We start from the raw sequence: 23498 nt of genomic DNA, 5'->3' as shown, positions 1-23498 counted from the left end.
ATTGATACAGGAGAAGAGAACTAGCAGAACTATGTGATGCTCCTATAGGTAAGGTCGAAGGATTGATACAGGAGAAGAGAACTAGCAGAACTATGTGATGCTCCTATAGGTAAGGTCGAAGGATTGATACAGGAGAAGAGAACTAGCAGAACTATGTGATGCTCCTATAGGTAAGGTCGAAGGATTGATACAGGAGAAGAGAACTAGCAGAACTATGTGATGCTCCTATAGGTAAGGTCGAAGGATTGATACAGGAGAAGAGAACTAGCAGAACTATGTGATGCTCCTATAGGTAAGGTCAAAGGATTGATACAGGAGAAGAGAACTAGCAGAACTATGTGATGCTCCTATAGGTAAGGACGAAGGATTGATACAGGAGAAGAGAACTAGCAGAACTATGTGATGCTCCTATAGGTAAGGTCGAAGGATTGATACAGGATAAGAGAACTAGCAGAACTATGTGATGCTCCCATATGTAAGGTCGAAGGATTGATACAGGAGGAGAGAACTAGCAGAACTATGTGATGCTCCTATAGGTAATGTCGAAGGATTGATACAGGATAAGCTCCTCGTCCTCGTCGGTTTCTCAAGAAAAAAATTCATCGGTTTCCGGGGATGCTAGGATGTCCTGAAACTAAAATTGCAATACTTTTGATCTGCCTTACATTTGCCGAAATATGAAAGATGTACGAACAAGAAGAAAATGGCGAACAAGAAATATAGAAATATGTCTAAATATTTGCATCTGCTATCATAACTAACTGTACTCCTGCTGGAAAAACTGTACTCCTGCTGGAAACCTTAATAAGAAACCGAAGAGTTGAAATCATTTAATTTTATGAAAGTTGACCAATAAGAATCAGTAAACTTCCTTGGTGAATACTTTGAAGTAGAGCTTAATTCCGTCCATATAGAAGTTCCCATGTCTGTTAAAACTTGAATTAATTATCTAGGAACTGAGAATGACGTGAAGCTCCGGAATAACTTTGAGCTGAAGAAAGTTAAGAGTGCTGGACGTGCACTGAAAACTGCAGGTTCTAAACTACCGGAGAAGAGAAGGATTGAGCTAGAGGAGGTTTTAAAGACATATTATTCAGTTCAGGAGGTAAACAGGATACCGTACACTGTACAGGGTACATGTAGTGTACAGAATATATCTAATATTTCTGGTTTCTTCTAACTGTGCTGTGTTTAGTGTACAGAATATATCTCCCTAATGTCAAAAAAGATTAAGCCTCCCTGAACTAATTCCAGCGTACGCGCCTAAAGTTTGATAGGCTTACTTTTAATAGTTTTCCATATGTATTAACGTCTCAGATATCCAATCTTCTGAATGATTAGCAAATCATACTGATACTTTTTTTGTGGACTTTATTTTTATTAAAAATTACTTTCAGGATTGGCGCATACGATCTGGAAACTGGGAAGCTCCAGAACTTTCTCCACGTCAGCTGACCTACGCAGCTAATGACGCTCTTGTAGCTATCAACATATTCTGGGTTCTACTTCGAACCCAGTTCTGCTCTGATCTAAGCTCAAGGTTTCACATCCTGAGCTGGAACGGTCCTAGATTAATCTCCGAGTGTATACAGGCAGTGGAGAGGTTTATAGACGTAAGGTTCAGCAGTAAAGGTTGGATGTCTGGAGCTCTGAGCTCTGAGAAGCAGAAATCCACCAAGTTTCTTAGTGTACTGAAGCTAAAGGGAAACTCAATTAGGAAGTCTCCTCTGTATCATAACTGTCAGCTGCAGGCACCAGACGGACAGGTAGTTATGTACAATATATGTACGGTGTACAATTGCCAGCGGTAATGATTTTCCAATTTGATGAGACATTTCGAGTTTTGTATTACTANTTTGTCTTACTGTACAGTGTACATGTAGTGTACAGAATATATCTACTAGTTCTAGTTTTGTCTTACTGTACAGTGTACATGTAGTGTACAGAATATATCTACTAGTTCTAGTTTTGTCTTACTGTACAGTGTACATGTAGTGTACAGAATATATCTACTAGTTCTAGTTTTGTCTTACTGTACAGTGTACATGTAGTGTACAGAATATATCTACTAGTTCTAGTTTTGTCTTACTGTACAGTGTACATGTAGTGTACAGAATATATCTACTAGTTCTAGTTTTGTCTTACTGTACAGTGTACATGTAGTGTACAGAATATATCTACTAGTTCTAGTTTTGTCTTACTGTACAGTGTACATGTAGTGTACAGAATATATCTACTAGTTCTAGTTTTGTCTTACTGTACAGTGTACATGTAGTGTACAGAATATATCTACTAGTTCTAGTTTTGTCTTACTGTACAGTGTACATGTAGTGTACAGAATATATCTACTAGTTCTAGTTTTGTCTTACTGTACAGTGTACATGTAGTGTACAGAATATATCTACTAGTTCTAGTTTTGTCTTACTGTACAGTTTACATGTAGTGTAAAGAATATATCTACTAGTTCTGGTTTCTTCTAACTTTGCTGTGTTTAGTGTTCAGAATATTTATACAAGTTCTAGTTTCTTCTAACTGTACAGTGTACATGTAGTGTACATAATATATCTACGAGTTGTAGTTTCTTCTAACAGTACAGTGTACATCTAGTGTACAGAATACATTTACTAGTTCTTTCTAATTGCATTGTATTAAGTGTACAGAGTTTTAGTTCCTACTAACCGTACTGTGTTTAGTGTAGAGAATATATCTACTAGTTGTAGGTCCTACTAACTGTACTGTGTTTAGTATGAAGAATATATCTGCTAGTTCTAGTATCTTCTAACTGTACTGTGTTTAGTGTACAAAATATATCTACGAGTTCTAGTTTCTTCTAACTGTACAGTTTACTGTAGTGTACAGAATACACTGAACATGTTGTGTACAGAATACATCTACTAGTTCTAGTTCCTTCTAACTGTAATGTGTTAAGTAAGTGTACAGAATATATCGATTAGTTCTAATTCCATTTAACCATACTTTGTTAAGTGTAAAGAATACATCTACTAGTTCCAGTTCCTACTAACCGTACTGTGTTTAGTGTACAGAATACATCTACTTGTTCTATTTCCTTTTAACCGTACCGAGTTTAGTGTACAGAATACATCTACTAGTTCCTTCCAATTATACTGTGTTAAGTTTACAGAATATGTCTACTATTTGTATTGTACTACTAACCGTACTGTGTTTAGTGTACAGAATATATCTACTAGTTGTATGTAGGTCCTGCTAACTGTACTGTGTTTAGTGTACAGAATATATCCACTAGTTGTAGGTCCTACTAACTGTACTGTGTTTATTGTACAGAATATATCTACTAGATGTATTGTACTACTAACTGTACTGTGTTTAGTGTATAGAATCTATCTACTAGATGTATTGTACTACTAACTGTACTGTGTTTAGTGTACAGAATATATCTACTAGATGTATTGTACTACTAACTGTACTGTGTTTAGTGTACAGAATATAGCTACTAGATGTATTGTACTACTAACTGTACTGTGTTTAGTGTACAACAGAAATTGTGGATAGAGCCAGTGATTGTAATTTCCTTGAAACAAACGATGATTATACTCCTCATAGTAGAGCAGTAGTGCATTATTTCCTAAGAGAAGGTAATTCAACTAAAATATATTTTTCATTATAATATTATTGTGAATTGCACCAATTTTGATAAAGTTTTCAAGTTCTGCTCACCTAATTTATCCCAATGTTTTAATATTTTTAATTCCAATTTTTTATTCTCCTTCTCTTTATTCAGGACTGTTCGGTTCGTATTTCAACTAAATGTTTTGTTTAAAATCTTGAAAAACTTCGTAATATTTAGGAGGACTAATAAATCTTGAAGTTAAATGGAGAAAACATTTCCTGTCTAGTATGAAACCTAAACATCTCCCAGACCTGTGGAGTATAAACCACCAGGAGGAAAGGTTGGGAGTCAAGGCTGCGGAGAACAGGATTGATATGGAGCAGTATATATTAGCTACACAGGTAAATTTTTAAAGGGATTGTTCACTTATTTAAAACATAAATAGTATAGTAAGCAAACAAGTCCCTTATCAGCCCGATAAACAATGTTTCCAAGGATTTGTGGTCTTTGCTGTAATAGTTTATTCTAGCAAAAGGGACATTTAAAAATTGTTAAACGGCTATTTTATAGTATTCTTTCTAGCATACAGTGTGTTAAATATAATGTAAATCCCAATTTTTTTGAAATTTTTAAAAATGTTTTCCAAGTGGTGGTGCACCTTTATTATGTTATGTTATTAGGAATTTTATAAAGTATTTTATTTTCTGAAATATTTAAAGACAAATTTTTAAAGTACTTTCAGGTTTTAGAAAAAGAAAGGCGTCAGAAACCAAAAATTAATGTGGTTGTACTTTTTGATTTGACCTCGCCTTATTTTTTGGATTTTTCCTCTTTGTAGGTTTACTAAATATTTTTTTCTTGAATTATTAATTTGCTTGTTTTTCCTCTGTTACATTAATAATGTAAAATCGAACTGATTACTCCTAACAAACTCTGATCTTCCAATTACTTATACTTTTGTAACCTGTTTAAGTCTTGTCAATTACTTTAGTAAAAACTTTAAGAATATATAATAAAAGCATCGAAAGGTGTCCAAAGCCCCCCTGAAAAAGTTGAATGTAGAAGGAATACTAAAATGGGAGGGTGAAAAAAAGAATTTAAGAAAGGAAATAAAAAATTAACAAAGATATTTCAGGGGTTTACTGTCGACCAGACCTTAGATCTGGAAGAATATAGAAAACTGAAGAAACCTCAGCTTGGAATTAACCCTGATAATCAACTCGAAGCCACGGATCCTAACGAAGTTCTAGAATCGAATTTTGGAACTCCGGAACGTGATTCCGGTTCTTCAGTCTCGGAAGAGAGTTTCTCAGAATTTGTGATTACATAGATTATTTTGAAGCTTGCTAAATTTAGACCAGAACTGTGATTATTTCAGAATGTAGAATGTAAAGATGTCTGTATTCCATGACGAAGTAGAGATAGAAGATTTTGAATACGATGAGGACGAAGAAACATATTATTATCCTTGTCCCTGTGGAGACAGGTTAGGATTAACATGATTGGATAATGGATATAGTACGTTGAAGGTTTTTTTTAAAATCGGTTTATGCGACAATGTCTACCTTCACTTGCGCTTAATGATTATCATTGATATTTGGTGAGAACTTGAAATTCAAATCGGACACTCTTGGATATGCCTGACTTGCGTATTTGTAGAATAAATGTATAGAACAGGGGTGTGAAATTTAGTAAAACTTTGAACCAGCTTGAAAACCGGAGTTCAAAACAATTTACAGAATTGAAAAATATTAAAAATTGTACTAAAAAATGTCTTTTTTGACCTTACTCTGTCAAATTTCAATATTTTTCGATTCTGTAAATTGATTTGAATTTAGAAATTCAATTCGGTTCTAATGATACCCAATTCAATAATTATTTCAAATAATTATTTTCATTTTCACTTGTGCTAGTGACTTTTTAAATATTAACCCCCATTTGAGGGGCACATTTTTGATTTTTGTGAAAAATATATTTTATAAACATATCTTAATATTCCTATTAGAATACTTTTTTTCTTCTGTAAAATTGTTTTAGAAAAATCTCACATCTTTAGTGTAGAATGTAGGTTTAGAAAGTTGATGGAACGGGATACAAAGAAATTGAGTTTTAGCCACAAACTCAATTTGTAAACAAAAAATCTTGCAACCAAATGGTGTAGACCTTATATTTCAGACTTTAATTATTTAATCCAACAGAGTTCATAGTTTGAAATAATTACGGTTGCAAAGTTTCACAAGTTTCCAAGTCTTCTTTGGATTGAATATATTTTGTTTTAAGAAACCAAAGGGAAAAAGACCCGATATTACATTGATTGAATGTGCACACAAACAATTCTATGAGATTTTAACGCTAAAATGGGAAAATGATTTCTACTGTCCTATTAAATTTAGAATCGAATCAGATTTGATCACATTGTCGCCATCTTAAATTTACCGATACAAGATACGTCTCTGAATTCAGGTTTGCGATATCTCGAGAGGAACTAGAGGCCGGGGAGGAGGTTGCTACATGTCCTAGCTGTTCTCTTATTATCAAGGTAAAGTATTTTCTCTAAATATCCTCTAAATCTTAAAGAGTTGAGCTAGCCTTAAAGAAACCAGGGCAGCCCTTTCTTTCCGTTATTTTAAATGATTAAGTTTTTTTCTGTCTTCAGGGGACTCACAAATATGCTATTTTCATATTATGCTTTATTTGGACTCTGGCAGAATATATGAAGTATTGACGGCAGAAATAAATCAAACCATTAACGAACAGCTGNTTCTAAACTTCTGATCAAGAACTAACCAGTTCTAAACTTCTGATCAAGAACCAGCCAGTTCTAAACTTCTGATCAAGAACTAACCAGTTCTAAACTTCTGATCAAGAACCAGCCAGTTCTAAACTTCTGATCAAGAACTAACCAGTTCTAAACTTCTGATCAAGAACCAGCCAGTTCTAAACTTCTGATCAAGAACTAACCAGTTCTAAACTTCTGATCAAGAACCAGCCAGTTCTAAACTTCTGATCAAGAACTAACCAGTTCTAAACTTCTGATCAAGAACTAGCCAGTTCTAAACTTCTGAGCAAGAACAAACCAACTAACTGATTAAGGAATAAACATGGCAAAGGCCGGGATGAAAAGAAAGAAGGAGGAGAAGACGAAAACCCAACTCAAGAGACCTAAAACCGCGCCAGGACAACATTTACCAAAAGGCACAAATGTGACAAAAACAGATTTTAAGGTTGGAAAAATCGTTATTCCTAAACAGCTTGAGAAAAGCGGTGAAGCAGGTCCTGTAACTAAACGGAAACTGGGTTTAAAGGAGCTACTCTCCAAGCTAACTCATTACTCCCAGACCGTGAGGTTTGAGAGCCTGGAGGGGATAAAGGAGTTGGTTACAGGGGAGCAAGGAGGAAACCTTGTTCAAGGAAACCTGTCTCTCCTCGTCTCTAAACTAGCTCCACTTACCTCGGATAGAGAGAGACGAGTTCGGAGAGCAGCCTTTGCCATTCTGCAGGCGATTCTGTCACAGGTAATTGTTTATTTTTGACAAGGCATCTGGGGGCTGTTCAGTACTTATTATGAATAATAAAATTGTGTTTTTCCTGATTGTTTAAATTTTCTTTTTGTTATAACTAGTGTTTTGTTGTAGGTTGCTGAAAGTAAACTTGAACCTCTGTTTCCGGTTCTTACTGCTCATCTATCCTGCTGTCTTACACACATAGATCCAGCTATACAGCAGGATGGTCTTAATCTTATAGATAGTCTTGTCACCACTGTACCCAGCTTTATTGCTGGAAACTTTTCAAAAATTCTCCCAGACTGTTTGGAGCAGATATCCAAGAGAAGTGTGAATAAATCTAAGGCTGGAGTGTCAACTAATGTATCGGAGAAGATAACAGCTCTACAATGGAGGACAGATGTACTGAAGAGGGTTGATCAAGTTCTGCGTGCAATCCTTTCTCAGCTGAAATCAAAGATCGGTAGTGAGAAGGCCCAAAACTGTGTTAAGGTTGAGTTTGGAGAAAGCGTTCAAGCGAGGATATATCCAATGCGTCCTAGCTCATTGTGCCTTTCAGAGCTTGTTAAGAAATCTGGTGAAGATCCTATGTTGGAGATCACAGACAAGATAATTCCTCTGATCCTGGATTCCTGGGTTGAGGCTACCGCGGAGACGAACAAGAAAAGAATTGGATTTCTATCCAACGACGTTTTTCCTCTGCTGGAGCATATCTCCGGGATATTGGAGAAACTGGTCACCTACTCCCGGGTTTTCGGGTATGACGGAGATGACACCGTTCTTGTTCGTATGAAGCAAAAATATTTTGCCGACCTTAACTCTCGTCTTCTAAGCCATTTACCGTATAGTAACAGTTCAGGGAAGTGTAATGCTCAAAATGTTCTTCTCTCCAGTGTAATCTTGAACCTAGCAGAATCCCTGGACGCAAACCTTCTCTCCAGGATAATACAAACTGTTGGATCTCCGACCACCGATGCTGGAGAACGGTTGAAAGTTTTCAAACATTTATTGTATGGATCACTTTTAGATAAAGAATCGCGAGGAACTGTTTTAACTCTGCTATTAGACATGTCGGCAAACCTTGCTTCTGGCTCGGAGCAAAGAATTGGTGCTTTGAAACTTCTCTCCGACCTGGCCGAGTGTGATGAAGAACTAGGATCCTGGTTGGAAAGTCTCCCGTCCCTCCTGATATCTGCTGTGGATCAGAGTTTCTCCGAGAGAAGTTTAGTTCTTGAAACCATGCTGAAGTTCGCTCAGCGCAGAAATACACATTTGGAACAGTCCTTTAAACTCAAATCATCAGCGCTTCAAGGTTAGTTTAGATTCACTAATTGGCTCCAGATTTAATTGAAATAATGTATATGTAATATTTTCAAATCTTACGATGATTTATTTTGCAGATTGGAGCGAGGGATTGGAGGAGAAAGAAAAACAAAACTCTAAGATGTTATTATCGTACATTCATCAGAATTATGCGTAAAATTCATGTTAAAAATAAATTTTTTTTTGTTTCAGAATGATTTTAAGTTGTTTTAGAAGATTTCGTCCCGTTGTGAACAAGCAACTTATCTTTTATGCTTGCTCGTCTGTTAATGTTTCTCAGAAAAGACAATGCGGTGATATATCTCAATCTAAACTTGAGATATTTAAAGAGATATTTGACGAGAGTGAAGACAAGGATGAATATCTGAATCTACGGAGTAGATATTTTCTCCAGGAGAACCTGGGACACCAGGTGATCATTCTTCAACCCTTTCTCAGGACTGGAAACTCTGAAACTACAAAAGAGCTAATGCTGGACGAGTCCAAGGCCCTCATTGAGACTCTCAACTGGAAAGTTGTCAATTCTATGTGTATTGGTTTAAGCTCCTTTAAGAAAGCTGAACTATTTGGTTCCGGTAAACTTGCAGAAATCCAGGAATTAATATCCAACGATCCTAGGATAACCGCGGTGTTTCTCAGCTTATATCAGCTCACCACCACTCAGAGGATCCTACTGGAGAACAGGTTCAGTATACCGGTTATAGACAGGTATAATCTAGTTCTGCAGATATTCCATCAGCATGCTAGGACACGGGAGGCTAAGCTCCAGGTTGCACTAGCTGAGATTCCGTATATCAGGAATAGGATTTGTGTCGACTATGAGCGGGAACAGAACTCAAAACACAGTAAGAGTAACATGGGAGAATCTTCGTTTGAAACTCGACGAAATTCTCTCAAGAAACTCGAACGGAACATAAGATCAAAAATCGATAAGTTGAAAGCACAAAGGAAAAAGTTAAGGGAAGGAAAGAATCGTGAAAAGTTTAAAACTTGTGCAGTAGTCGGATATACAAACTGTGGGAAAACATCCCTGATTAAAGCTCTGACTGGAGAAGATCTTGAACCTAAAAATCAGCTGTTTGCAACTCTTGATGTAACCTGTCACCTAGGTGTCCTACCCTCAAACCTCAAGTGTATATACATAGATACTGTTGGGTTCATCAGTGATATTCCTACCCCTCTTATAGCATCCTTCAGTGCTACACTAGAAGATGCGGTACAAGCTGATATGATTCTACATGTACGAGATTTATCCCATCCGGATACATTACATCAAAATTCCCAAGTTCTCGCAACATTTAACAAGCTTAATTTTCCGCTCTCTGCTAGAGAGAACATAATAACAGTCGGGAATAAGATCGATAAAGTCGGGACGGAGACTATCAAATCGTTGATAAATACTGACGTTATACCGGTCTCAGCAACATTAAACATTGGTCTTACTCATCTTTCTCGATCCATAGAGAGACTACTGATAAAACTCTCAGGGCGGAGAAGAATGGTTTACAGGGTTAGGACGGGAGGAGAGGAGCAGCTGTGGTTGCGGAGAAATGGAACTGTGATATCTAGCGCTGTAGCTGAGGATTTAAATTATTCTGATATGACCGTTTTATTAAGTCCGGAAGAGATTGGAAAGTTTCATGCAACATTTATAAATGTTTAATATTTCAGATAAAAATGTTTACGAACGGATGAGAAAATAGGATAGGATCAGAATTATTCTTAAATGTTTCTGTTTAACTAACTAGATCATTCACGAATAGTTACAAAACTTCAATTTGATTCGTCATAAAGAGATAAAAAAGAAGATAAATCGAAATCAAATTTCTTTGGTTTAGTTTCTCCACGTGATTTGAAACTAAAATTGCAATACTTTTGATCTGCCTTATATTTGGCATTGTTTTCAATGGAGGAATGAAGCTGATGAAGGGGTTACCTTTTTTCGTTATGTTATGTTATGTTATGTTATGTTATGGTAATTAATCGTTGAATCTTGAATCAGAATGGTTTTAGGGAGAGAGAGATGTCTAGCTTCCTAGCATACTAATCTAATCCTTCAATCAGTATTCGTTATGGGAGGGATGAAGCAGAGGAATACAGGACGATCTCTCAGAGATCTGAAGAGAGAGATTAGCGCCAGGTCGGAATCCAACCAGGAAAAGAAACCTCAGGTTTGAACCTTCAAGAAACATTTTTCCAGGGGTGTATATTTTCTTGAAAAATCACCCCCCACCTCCTTAACTTGGGTATTTTTTATGCGTTTATTCGCTGAAATGTGGGGAAATAACTGATTTTTATGGTTAAATAGATAAATTTCGGTTAAAAAATATCAGAAAAGATGTAGAAATTTGCCTTTTGTTTTTAATTTTTCGGTCATACTATAAAAACGCTACATTATAAAAACGCTACCCTATAAAAACAATACCCTACAAAAACGCTTCTTAGGCTATAATTTACCACAAATTTATGGACTTCATGGACTTCTTCTGTTTTTGTCTAAGATTTAAAGCTCATTTCAAAATTTATGGTATGTTTTAGAAATAAATTTGCTATTTGAATAATTCATAGGCATGTTCATTTTATATCTAAAAATTATCGTTGTACACTTTAAGATAACAAGTGCAGATCAAATTATTGCAAAAATTTCAAAAAAAGGGATCTGCAAATATCTCGTACAATTAAGTTTGAAAAAAAACATGCAGACAGCACCGTCTCTGAATTCATCAGTTTTACGCATTCTTTTTATAAGTTCATCTTTATTTATCCAGATTATTCTCTCTGTTTCCATTTTTTCTAGAAGGTTGAGGATCGACTAAACGGCAGAATTAACGCAATTATGTAAAGGTTTACAAGAGTCCGAATTTAATGAATTTGAGCCGTGTCTTAAATCCGTCAAAAACCGGTTTCAATTGAGCTCCGGCTTAAATCTTGAAACATTTAATGCAATTTTAAGTGGACCTAACTATATTTGAGCCGCAGTTCTTTAATTTTGGCCTCTGGATCTAGACGAACAAGCTGATTAGCTATGCTACAGTTTCCTTGTGGTACTAACACATGTAATTGTCCTCAAGGAAAAATGAATATTATCCATTTGCACAATTCGTTTTCTTTTAGTTAATTATTTCTTAAGTCAAATGTTAGATATTCCTTTAAAACCATAATATTCTAGTTTTTTAAAATTATTTCCAAATTTACACAATCAAATGCTTTTCCTTATTTAATCTGCTGTAAATTTCTGCTAAGAAATTGCATAACCGACTGTTTTGTTCTTTGATTTTTTACATTTGATGAACACCAATATGGATTCAGCATACATATTGGTTCATAAAAAATATGATATATATTTAAATAACGAAACATTTGTTAAGAGAATGTTTTTCAGGGAGGTTTGAAAAGAAAGATAGAAAAATTATAGGACGATAATTCGTAAAATAAAGTTTTCTCTCCTGATTTTAAATTGTTATTAAAAATATTTTCCATGTTTATTTAGAATTTATAAGAATAAAAAGTGTTAACTGTGAGGTGACCGCCAACAAATAACCCAAATTAAAACAAAATCTTCATGATGGGGGTGGGCGACTGAGCCCTTATTGAAACAATATCTGCTGCTTAAAATTCATAAAAATATGTAATGAGTTCCAATGTATTATATTTGATACATTTAATTTGAATACCGAATTACAATAGCTCTCATTTTTTTAAATACATCTAATAATTTTTGCTTTTTATTATAATCATAAACAATGATTTTTTAGGTATTGATGGATACGAGTTAAATGTTAAAGATACAATGAAAATTTAGATGGTTTTATTTAAAAAGTGAAAATTAATCATGATAATTTTTAGCAAATTGGTTTCCGTAATTGATGGAGAATAGGAGCCTTCGTTGGACAAGTCAAAGACTATGTCTGAAACATGTTTGGACTGAAAGATGGACCCGTAAATGTATCCGGAAGAAAAATCAATCCAAAAAAGTAGCAAATTTAGCGTTTTTGTGGTGAAGCGTTTTAGTATGGTAGCGTTTTAGTAGTGGAGCGTTTTTATATGGTAGCGTTTTTATAGATACGCCAAATTTTAATTTTTGCCTAAGTTCGTAAAAGATCATTACTTAACCTTTATCATTAATAATTCCGATCTTGAGCTTTTATTGTTCACTGTCCAGGTTGTGCAGGAAGAGGATGACAGCTGGTACCCGTCTTCCTATACATCCTGGAAGCTAGTGCTGTCTGCTCGTCTGTGTGCTGCTGTCTGGTCTGGAGTATCCGACTGTGATGAAACATACAACTACTGGGAACCAACCCATAATCTTCTCTATGGTCAGGGGATGCAGACCTGGGAGTATGATCCTAGGTAACAAAGTTTTGTATCATTTCTGGCTAAACTCATTTCAACCGAATCACTAGAATTTTGTTAACACTCATTTTCTAGTCCCTTCTGGATTTGAAACTGTAATCTCTCCAAATCTTATTAGGATGGCGTATCTTTTGATCTACGCAAATACGCTATACTAAACTTCTGACCTATTCGCACGTGGTTTTACAGCTTTTAGTTGGACATGTGGCCGCAGCGCTCGGGCCATAAGTCTTACTAGCCGCGGCGCCCGGCCACCTAGTTTGTCCTAGCCGCGGCACTCGGCTCTGAAGTGTTCTTTACCTAACCTAACCTTCAAATAATACAAATATTAGGTCGGAAAGATAAAAAGTCAGAAGTTTAAACAGAAAAATATTCATCCTTGCATATCATGGATCCATTTCATCTACAAATTGCATAGTATTTGCAAATTGCTGTGAGCCATGATATGCCGGGAGCTGCCGACCAAGTAGTGTAGATCGAAATGTTGTGTTTGTACTAATTCTGTCCATTTTAGGACTTAGTCCTAGAAACCATTTACTTTTTTGTAATAATTTTTGTTTTAATAATAAGAGATAGAAAAATTTCAGATTTCTTCTTGAAGTCCTGATAACAAATTGTCTTAGGTTGGAACTGGGATTATAATAATCACTTATCATCCTTGCTGACTAATTATATTCTGAAGGTATGCTCTTCGATCCTACATGTATCTGATGGTCCATGCAGTTCCTGGTTGGATCTACGCTAAACTTCTCCAACCCAACCCTATGCTTGTTTTCTACTTTCTACGCTGCTTGCTTGGAGGAATTTGTGCTTCATGTGAGGTAACCAAATCAACAATTCATAACTTTTTTGTTACGATTTTCTGTTATGATTTTTTCCTTCTGATTCTGATATGGCTTTAACGAAAAAATATGCCATCTTCGTGAATAAACCTTTAAGACGAAAATGTTTTGTAATATTTACTTCTGTTTTTTTTTTTTATTTAAAAATGAATAGGCTAGAGTCAGACAGTTCGGGAAAATTATTAAAATATGAACCAATTTTTTTATTCATTTAACTTAGATTTATGGATTAGTAGTTAGTACACTACACGACATATATTTTTGTAAGACATTCTTTAGTGTTCGATACGATGTTCAACCCAAAAAGATTATTTTTAAAGAATTCAATTATTTTGTTTCCAGGTTTACTTCTATCAGGGAGTTGTAAAGGAGTTTGGAATTAATGTTGGTAGAATAACATTAACCGTATTGACCCTGTCCACTGGTATGTTTATCTCCAGCACCGCCTACCTCCCCTCCTCCACCTCGATGTACCTGACCCTGCTTGCCTACGGAGCCTGGTTCCGCCAGGAGTACAGGGCAGCTATTTTCGCCACAGCCCTCTCCGCCATTCTCAGTAAGCTTTCTTCCATTTAAATGTTAGAAAAATAGAAAAGTAAAATTTTCCTTTTCTTCATTCAAACGCTCTCTCTCTCACCTCTTCTAAATAATCTTCCCTCTCAGCATTTTAAGCATGCTTGCGCGAAGCGATAACATTTTTCTATGGTTTTATTGCTGAGTTGGACAATAAATGAATTATTGGGTAAAAAGTTTTTAAAAGGGAAGATATGCCGGTTTAACCCCCCCCCCCTATTTTAGAAACAAATGCACCAAAATTAATGTTTTTTTTTATTGAGCTTAAAACTTACTGCACATTTTGCGTTGCGTATTTTCTCCAAATATTACATTTTTCGTGGGTCCACTTTGTTTTATGCTAAATCATGTTTTTTGATGGATCTCATCCTGGTTTTCTCAAATCATCGTCTTCTAATCAAAAGTTTTTTGGTCTAAAATACGATGATTCTATAAATCATTTTTTACTTTAAAAAAGTTGAGTTCAATCTAGTCTGAAGACCTTTCATCCATTTGCTAAAGAGAAGAAAGTTTAATTAAAAATAAATTTAGATTATTATTTTAATTTATTTTTTTATCTGAGTTTTTCCTCCCGGCGTAGGGACATTTTTTTCAAAAAAAGATCAGACATATTTGGAAAAGAAATATTATTTGAAAATAAATCAAGATTTATCCAAATAATTAATTTAAATATTTTTTGCCAACTTTAATAAATATAAACTTGATTTTGAGCTTTATCGTAAATTTCTCTTTATTCTCCCTCCTCTAATGATCTGAAGAAAGGCGTATTTGCTTTATTCCCTAATTATTGTTCAGTTGGGATTTTCATCAGAAAAGCGAAAATCAAGAAAAATTAAACTAAAACAGAGATATGAAGAGAAAGTTGATGATATCAATTTTTTAAACAATTGGCAACAATTAACTAAAATTGGTAAAAGTCCGTTTTTTTTCTGAAAACGGGTAGGGGTTCATTGACGCAGAACTAATTTAGCATTATTGTTTCTACTAGGTTGGCCCTTTACAGTTCTCCTGGGAGTTCCCATAGCCATTGATATAGTTCTGTACCGAGGGAAGGTCAACATGTTCCTGGGTTGGTCAGCTATATCAGCGGTCACCATACTCGGACCAATCATGATGTGTGATACATTCTACTATGGGAAACCAGTCTTTGCAGCATTCAACATTGTTATGTAAGTAATTTTACTCAAAGTTTATTTATGTATTTGTTTTATTATGTATGTATTTTTTTTTATTATGTATATTATTTTTTATTATGTATGTATTTTTTCATTACTTGATTTTAGAACTTTTTATGGACGGGGTGTCTCGGATTTAAAGTTTTTCTTTTTGATGAAAACCATTGAGGACGGACCGATTCGAATTCGATCCCGAATGACTGACCGAGGGAACCAGTTTAACTTGGATCTTTTCGTAGATTTAAGCTATTTCTTAAAAATCGATCGCCCACTTTTTCTGAGCCTGTCGAAAGGGGGTCAATAAATATAAATACTTGCGAGGGGAATTAGAAATTTTTTAATATTGAGAGAAGGTTAAGAAATCCCAGAAAAAGAATATTTCGTTATTTTTATTTAAAAATTGTAAGATTATCCTTTTTTAAACCAAATTGTGCAGGCTTATTATTAAGCTGCATTCAATAAAAGTTGTTCATTGTGTGGTGACTCGACAGAAAAATAAAAAATTCAATTAAATTATAATGAATTTTGTTCCACAAAGGGCTATTTTATTTATGAAATTCTGGAGAACATTTTATTTTAAAAAAATCATTAAAAAACAATTAAAATTAAAATTTAAGAGCTAATAGATTCCAAGAAGAATCGGGGTAAGATATTTCTTACAATTTTATTTTATCGAAAAATCTTAAATAAGATCAATTTGTTTGACTTCTAATGTATGACACTAAATGTGTATTTGTGTTAGGTACAACGTGTTTACCTCCCATGGTCCTGATCTGTATGGAACTGAACCTACATCCTTCTACCTTATTAACGGTATCCTTAACTTCAACCTAATTTTTCCAGCCGCTCTTCTCCTGGTCCTTGTTAGAGTAGGAGGACGTCTTCTCCTCGGAGAAAAAACTGTTTCTCTTCAGGGAGAACATCTTCCGATTCTTCTCTCACAGGTAAATGGAGAAAAGTAAGAATAGGAAGAAAAGCAATAATAGGAAGAAAAGCAATAATAGGAAGAAAAGCAATAATAGGAAGAAAAGCAATAATAGGAAGAAAAGCAATAATAGGATAAATAGTAAGAATAGCCAAAATAGGAAGAATTTCAATAACGGCAAGAACAAGAATTATAGGGAAGGGGGAAGAGTTTTTCAGGGAGGTACAGAAAATAGTAATATTTTAGTAATCATTTTTAATGATTTATGATACATTCCTTGATTTAAAAGGTTATAAATACTTCGTTTCTTTTAAATATTAGATCCCAGAACGTACATATGCATGTTTAGGCGGGTCTGTATCTATGGTTTCTAGTGTTCTGGCTCCAACCTCACAAGGAGGAGAGATTTCTCTTTCCAGTATATCCTCTAATAGCTCTAGCAGGAGCTATCTCTATAGACACAACACAGAGGATTATTCATTCTCTACTCTCCACATCCAAACAGTATCTGAACCACACGCTCTGGATCTCCGGGTCCTCTCTTCTTCTCTTCGGAATTATATCCTTACTACGGATTACTGCATTGTATCAGGTTAAAAAATTTGAACCATCATTGTAATTTGACTTTTCGGATGATAAATTCCATCCCAATTCTTGCAATTACCTTTGTGAAACTGAGATAGAACTAATGAAACGCAGAAAAGGAATTATTTGAAAATAAAAAGGGCCAGTACACAAATACGATAAAAATGAAATCATGAATATGCAGTTTGTTTTTTATTCCACTGCCTTGATTACGAAGTCAAGTTTTAGCAAAAAAAATTATTCTGTTCAGCACTACCAGGGATCTACTGATGTATGGATGAATGTTGCTCAGTTAGAAGTGTCCCAGCATACGACTCATGTATGTGTTGGGAAGGAGTGGCATAGATTTCCTTCATCCTTCTTCCTTCCTTCAACTTCATTCAAGATTGAGTTTCTAAAATCCGAGTTCAGGGGACAACTGCCGAAGTAAGTTAACTCTGTTAAGACAAATTTACCTATAAAGGATGAGACTTTAAGATGACTGTACGGAAATTGTTTGTTTTTTCTTAAATAAAAGGTTTTCATACTTTAGATTCCTACGTAGTACGATTACCATGCGGGATATCAAATAAAGATTAAATAAATCTGCAGATTAACAAAAGATCGAGATCAAACATTGATCTTGATATCCACAATACAAGAGTTCCCAGCTCAGGTTGTCGTTAAAGTCTAGATCATCCTTTTTGGGTTATCCTCCATAGTTCGATATCCTTCTGAATTTGTACATTCAATTATCTTTAAAAAGGTTTGCTAATTATAAAAAAGCAACAGTTAAGTAGTATACGTTTCCCTTGCGGTTTTTAGCTTTTACTTTCTTATTTTGATGCGTATTGTGTTGGGCGAACTTAGAGGTTTTTAAATGAGAGAAACTTTACTCTTGTTGATTTTTCTTTTTCAGGCTTGCTGTAATGTTATTTTATTCACGGTTAAACCTGTACCAATATGTGTACTTCTACTTAAAGAAAATGTCATAAAAAAGGGGCATGCCTGATTCACAGCTGTACCCTTTAAACTTATATCTGATAAATAATGTGGAAGAAAACGTTGCTTTCTTTAGCTAGAATAGTGTAAAACTGAAAGTCACTCATGATATATTTGGAAATTAGAGTCGAGTTTAGTTCATCTGGATCAGTGAAAAGAATGTGTATCTTTATTAAAGGTTTCGCTGATATTAAGTATAGCAAATAACAAAAGTACATAATTTTAAAGAAAAATTAATCGTCAATGATAATTTATTGAGATAAAAAACTATAATTTACAATAATGATTAAATTTTTAATACTCATGAAGTCTGAGACAATCTTCTGTTTATCTCGTTCAATTAGTTTCCATATTCTGCAAATAATAATTAATAATATTTTATCTTAAATAAGAAATTAGTATTGATCACAGAAACAAATATACCTTTGGGGTATGAGGCGTTGCCTTTCTTCCTGAGAAAGTCCACCTGTTGTGAGCATCGTATCCAAGTCCAAATATTGAAACATCCGATTTTGTTCTTACTGACATTACTTCTACATCGGGAATTTCTGTGTCACCGCCCTCAACATGTGGTCTTTCTATCTCCTTCATTAGTCCAAGAATGTAGATCATCTCTGCAACAATTGCGTTCTTGGCACCGCTTTTTAAAGCGGTTAGAGTAATAATTTCATAAATGTTGAGAACTGCGTAACAAAGTGAAATTATTCCAGCAATGATTATATAAACTCCCCAATTATCAAAGTTTGAAGCCTCGGCGAGTTCCCATTCAAGGTATGAAGAGTTTAGCACAAAGGTAACGATGAGTACTATTCCCAGCACGAGAAAAAGAACAGCTGCCAAAACAGAGAACAATGCAAATATTTTGAAGTGGTTCATTTTTGCTGCCGGAAAACAAATAGTTGAGGATTTCTAAAACAACTTGCGGATTTTCTGAACTAAAACTTGCGGATTTTCTGAATTGTGGAAACTTGATTGGAGATTCAATCCCTTTTATTAGATGTCAGATATTCATATTTGGTTTGGCTTATATTCGCTATATTTTTTGTCCGTTCCCCTCCCGTTCTTATTTTATTGTTTTCTAAGTTCAAATAATAGCATATACTCGATATCGATCTGTAATTAACTTTACTCAAAATTGGAATCTATAGTATCAGACCTTACTAGATATCTATTTAAGCTACTAATATGGACAAACGTATATATGTTAGAATTTTTATATCTTGATAAACCAGCGCTCTGCCTGGAAATTAAATTTTTGCGGTAAAAGTCAAAACCACTCATCTTTGAATTTAAAAAAGGCCGAGACCAAATCGGTTAGGAGTTCCTGAGTTATGATAGGATATACAAGCAAACAGATCACTAGTTTATACAGGGTAACCCACAAAGGATGAGACTTAAGGGAACTGAAAACTCTTAAATTATGACGATCCCTATTCTGTCTTATATATTGTATTGTAATGGTTTATTCAATGATTTAGCAAAGAGAGAAACTATATTTCTTTAGTTGGAGGGAAACATGAATATGAAGAAGAAGATACTATAAATTCACTTTAGTGGTTTCTGAAGTCTCATTCTTCGGTGATATAAATTACTTTTGAAAATTTGGTTGAAACTTTAATTAAAGATTTTTTTAGTTTCTCTAACTTTTTTGTTTTAATACTTTCGGTTTACTTTTTATGTGTTTTTCAAATTAATTTAAGAATTTTAAAATATTGGTATTAGAATAATATTAGTGTGCGAAAGATGTAATGAACTATAGAGAGGGTAAAATCATGTGTATCTTAGGATCTAGGATAAAGATCATACAGAGGGCACTGCATGTTCACATATATTTTATGCTTTTCAAGTCTAGTTTTGCGTCTGAAAACAGATTATGTTTTAGATTTCAGGGTTCCAATATTATAGGCAAACAAAAAACAATGTTTTGTTCAGACAATGTATCTGAAAATTGAGCAAAATAGCGAGAACAATCTTTTATTAAGTTAATGAGATCTTCAAAAATGATCCACTTCCCCCTTAACATTTTCACAAGATGTTTACATGAATTGTTTTATGGCAAACAATTTTTTCATAAAACAAAGCATTTTTTCGTTGGAAAACTATTTAAATTCAAAGATAAAAAATCTGCAATTTTACGTCTTTACTTCTAAGATTCCCCTCATAGTTTTAAAAAGTCTATATTTAAAAAAATATATATATATACCCCCGGTGAGTTTAGTAATTACAAATGCAATTTTGATTAATTGAAAGAATCTTATTCATTCCCGCAACACTACTGACGTAGCCTCTCTGGACTGTGAATTCTGACATAAGTTTCATAATCTGAAGAATAAGTTTGTTATTTAGAAGTGTTTGGACTGTTTTAAATGGGCGACATTGTCGCACTTGGGAATTAGCCAAATATTTGAGTATGTTGGCAATATCTTGTGAAAACCTGCAGCTATTAGCTAACTATAAAACCTTTACATCCTTGTTTAGGTATTACGAGAGTACAGAGAAGGGACTCCTCCCGACTAGGGTTTATCATGATGATTTTAACGATCAAAATATGGAAGAACCCTCGAGATATTTCACAAATCCAGGAAAATGTCATTATTTAGGTAGGTTCATATCAATCTTTTTTAACAGAAAGGGTTCTTTCTTTTTTAGATCACTATTCTACTTGTCTTTTATGTATTAATATAACTTAAACAAATTCAGGAAACACGGGAAAGGATAATTTTGATTTAAATTGCCTTATTTGGAGATTAATAAAAATTGTGTTTTTTTCCTTTAGAGTGAAAAAAAATCTTCAAAAATGTTTTAAGTCTCTCAAAAGAGAATTGCAACATGTTCAGTTATTTCCCTTTTCCCCTGAAAGTAAGTCTTAGGACACACCCATTTCTTTATTTGGATAATATTTCATTAGTAAAATTCCCAATTATTCTAAGACAACACATTATATTATAAAAGCTTACACTATGAATACAGAGTTAAGCGGTATCTGAACCAGCCTCTGATAAATTAATAATTGTGACGTGTATTTATTTAGTTGACCTGGACAACGACGAGGTAACTGACCGACAGCCGAGGTATGCTGGACATGAAAACTGGACTGAGGTTTCTAGTTTCAGTTTCTTGGATCCCGGAGCTTCACATCCGTTCTTCAGAGCTTTCTATATTCCTTTCATAGACTCATACTTCTGCAAGTATAACAAGTATCTTCTCCTCAAGAGGAACCTAGTTCACGACATGAACTAATCTTATCATTTATTAAAATATATCTGGAGTAAATTTCTCAAATAGGATTTAAAATCCTGTTGGGTGAAAACTAAGTATCGAGCTTGAAATTATGTATAAAGTGAAGGATGTGCTAAAGGGGCTGAAAGCGTAATGACCCACAACGGATATTTTTATCCTGATCGAGATGTGGAAGAAAATGTCGTTTTTTAATTGTAGAAATGCTCAAATCATTTTTGTAGAGAACCCACAATTGAAAATAATCAGTTTTCTAAATTATTAAATCATACTTATCATTGCCATCTGTGCATGGGGGGGTCAATTATAATTACGCTTACAGCCCCTTTAACTAAAATGTGGCATTTATTTGAATTAGAAAATCTAGCGGGACGTATACAGAATATTGTTAAGCCTGGATTCTCTTCAATACGGAGTTGTTAACAAACGAAACAAATTGTAAGCAGTAGATTTAGACTTCAATTTCATGTGAAACAGAGATGTGGAGATTTACTCCATATATTTGTTTTGTCACTTTCACCCTAGGTCGATCCTAGTCATGTATGTTGTTTATTGTTAAACGTTTTTTTTATCAAGGGATCAAATATCAACTTGTGTGAAAGTGGAAATTGACAACAATTGCACTACTTCTACACTTTCCAGTGACGTTTAGGAGGTCTTTTAATATTAATTGTAAGCAATATTAAAGTTATATTTGTGAATCTTTATATTAGTGTTCTGTCTTTACTGTATTAACTGATGTGACTTCAGCAAGAGCTGTTAGCTGTTAGAACTGTTAAATAGAAAGACGACAGAACAGCAATCGAAGTGTATTTTATGTTGCTTTAAAACAAATTGTTGTTCTAGTAGCTTAAATCCCCAATTGAGTAAAATGGGTCTGTGCACACTGTGTACAGTGTACACTGTACAATTGCTGTGTTTCATGCTCATTAACCCATTTAGAATTATTCCACAGTTTTCTGGTTCTCACTGTATTTACTAAAATGAAATGTTTAATATAGAAAAGACTGTTCGGTAAACTATTGTTTATCACTGGAAAATTTATTTTTTACATGTTAGGAATGTATATAATTTGTGGTAGTTTTTTCAATAAATGTTGTGATTTCTGTTTTATATAATTATTAAATTATACGAAGTCTTCTCTGTTAAAACTGTTGAAGAGGAAAGGAACAACTGTATTTTATTTTTATACAGAGATTTCCCATTTTACTAAGTACAGTTTGCAATACAAACATAAGTAAACAAATTCTTACTGGACCAGACGATACATATGCTGATTACATTTTTCCTAGTAAATAAAAAAATATTTTGTAAAAGAAAATATTTTTTAATCGTATAAGTAAGGTGGAATGTTGGATGTGCATCAGCCTTGCCACTGGGCTGCTATACAGTATTCATGAATGATATTTTTTGTAAATTTTTTATTTTATTTTTATTTTCAAAGCTAAATATGTTCATGTAAATTAACACGTTTCACTTTTATTCTATCCTATTATAAAGCTTGGTAACTAACCACCACTACCCTAGGATGATCATCTATTGTATATTATCCGATAGTTCAAAGAAGTTTTTTTGGGCAGGATTTTTCTGGCCTGGTTCATTAGATCCATAATTTACTAGATTCTTAATTCAAAATGGAACTGGGATGTATATGTATAGCACTAACCCGTCCACATGGTGACGAGAAAGAAATATTTTTGGCCAACTACGAAAGTAGAACATAGTAACTCGATTCCCATGGTAATTGGGACACCCTCTACGGTAAAGAACTATAATACGAGGCATTTGAAAGGCTAAATGGTTACCTACTCTGTACTGTGCTAAACGTAGATCGTAATTCAATGTTATTAAAACCAGGGCAACGCCGGGTAGTAATAACCAAAGAACAAACGCAGAATGAGAAGATTTATAAAAATTTATACAACGCTGGAAAAAGTAAGTATTTTCGAACGAATACTCTGAATTTCCTGACATTGCAAGGGTTGGGAGGCTCGTGTCTTCATTGCGGAGGCTCATGGCGTCCGGGGGTTCCCTCCCTTGCAGGGGAGCACAACTACAAAGTGTTTGATTTGTTCTTAATATTTTGAAATTTTGATACTTGGTGCTAATTTTCTGGCTCTTTATTCAGGGTGACTCAATAAACATTAGTATGAGGAAACGACCCTGCAAACATTAAAAGTTTAAGACAAACCGATGTCTAAAATAGAAAGTCCAGAACTATTTACCGGACATATTTGATTAAAGGTTTCATTTATAAATAGCCTTTCTAAATTCTCTGAAGAACATAGGAATTAATTTTGAACCATATGTATACATTTCCATATTCTGCAAATNTAAAGCAAGATTTTTAAGACTGGGGAATTATGTTTTGATAGAGGGGGGGGGGTAGGGGTTTAAAAATTACTTCCTGGA

General features: G+C 34.3%; 5 protein-coding genes across 7 annotated transcripts in view; 4 read left to right on the top strand and 1 right to left on the bottom strand.

The window, feature by feature from the left end:
* Positions 1-4969, top strand: part of LOC111712886 (exonuclease 3'-5' domain-containing protein 2) — a 7577-nt gene extending 2608 nt beyond the window's left edge. Inside the window, exons 6-9 of the mRNA XM_023487638.1 lie at positions 1398-1790; positions 3509-3614; positions 3827-3990; positions 4725-4969. Of these exons, the coding sequence (XP_023343406.1) occupies positions 1398-1790; positions 3509-3614; positions 3827-3990; positions 4725-4919 (858 nt within the window). The 3' untranslated portion in view covers positions 4920-4969. The remainder of the gene's footprint in view (positions 1-1397; positions 1791-3508; positions 3615-3826; positions 3991-4724) is intronic.
* A 1387-nt stretch (positions 4970-6356) lies between these two features.
* On the top strand, positions 6357-8609 carry LOC111712891 (testis-expressed protein 10 homolog). The gene is made up of 3 exons (XM_023487642.1): positions 6357-7104; positions 7225-8404; positions 8493-8609. Exons 1-3 carry the CDS (start codon positions 6691-6693, stop codon positions 8570-8572), a joined length of 1674 nt encoding a protein of 557 aa, XP_023343410.1. The 5' UTR covers positions 6357-6690; the 3' UTR covers positions 8573-8609.
* Positions 8587-10087, top strand: LOC111712892 (putative GTP-binding protein 6). Its single transcript, XM_023487644.1, has one exon. The coding sequence runs from the start codon at positions 8609-8611 to the stop codon at positions 10076-10078; it is 1470 nt and encodes a 489-aa protein (XP_023343412.1). The 5' UTR covers positions 8587-8608; the 3' UTR covers positions 10079-10087.
* LOC111712890 (alpha-1,2-mannosyltransferase ALG9) lies at positions 10034-22199 on the top strand. Of its 3 annotated transcripts, none has more exons than XR_002767553.1 (12): positions 10034-10118; positions 10480-10586; positions 12578-12765; positions 13451-13589; positions 13953-14166; positions 15172-15352; positions 16101-16302; positions 16633-16875; positions 17119-17294; positions 20328-20449; positions 20881-21189; positions 21454-22199. XR_002767553.1 is itself a non-coding variant. In XM_023487641.1 (11 exons), exons 2-11 carry the CDS (start codon positions 10488-10490, stop codon positions 21087-21089), a joined length of 1773 nt encoding a protein of 590 aa, XP_023343409.1. In that variant the 5' UTR covers positions 10034-10118; positions 10480-10487; the 3' UTR covers positions 21090-22199. The 3 variants fall into 3 exon arrangements, 1 of the variants encoding a protein (XP_023343409.1); XR_002767552.1 differs by having other exon boundaries at positions 21445-22199; XM_023487641.1 differs by having other exon boundaries at positions 20881-22199.
* LOC111712893 (uncharacterized) lies at positions 18083-18792 on the bottom strand. Its single transcript, XM_023487645.1, has 2 exons — positions 18273-18792; positions 18083-18203 (listed from the first exon to the last, which is right to left on the bottom strand). The coding sequence occupies exons 1-2, from the start codon at positions 18723-18725 to the stop codon at positions 18186-18188; spliced, it is 471 nt and encodes a 156-aa protein (XP_023343413.1). The 5' UTR covers positions 18726-18792; the 3' UTR covers positions 18083-18185.
* Positions 22200-23498: the final 1299 nt, after the last annotated feature.

The sequence above is a fragment of the Eurytemora carolleeae genome, unplaced genomic scaffold (assembly GCF_000591075.1).
Source record: "Eurytemora carolleeae unplaced genomic scaffold, Eaff_2.0 scaffold727, whole genome shotgun sequence".
Lineage (NCBI taxonomy): Eukaryota > Metazoa > Arthropoda > Copepoda > Calanoida > Temoridae > Eurytemora > Eurytemora carolleeae.
The sequence above is the reverse complement of the archived record's forward strand: the minus strand, read 5'-3'. Positions and strand labels throughout refer to the sequence as shown.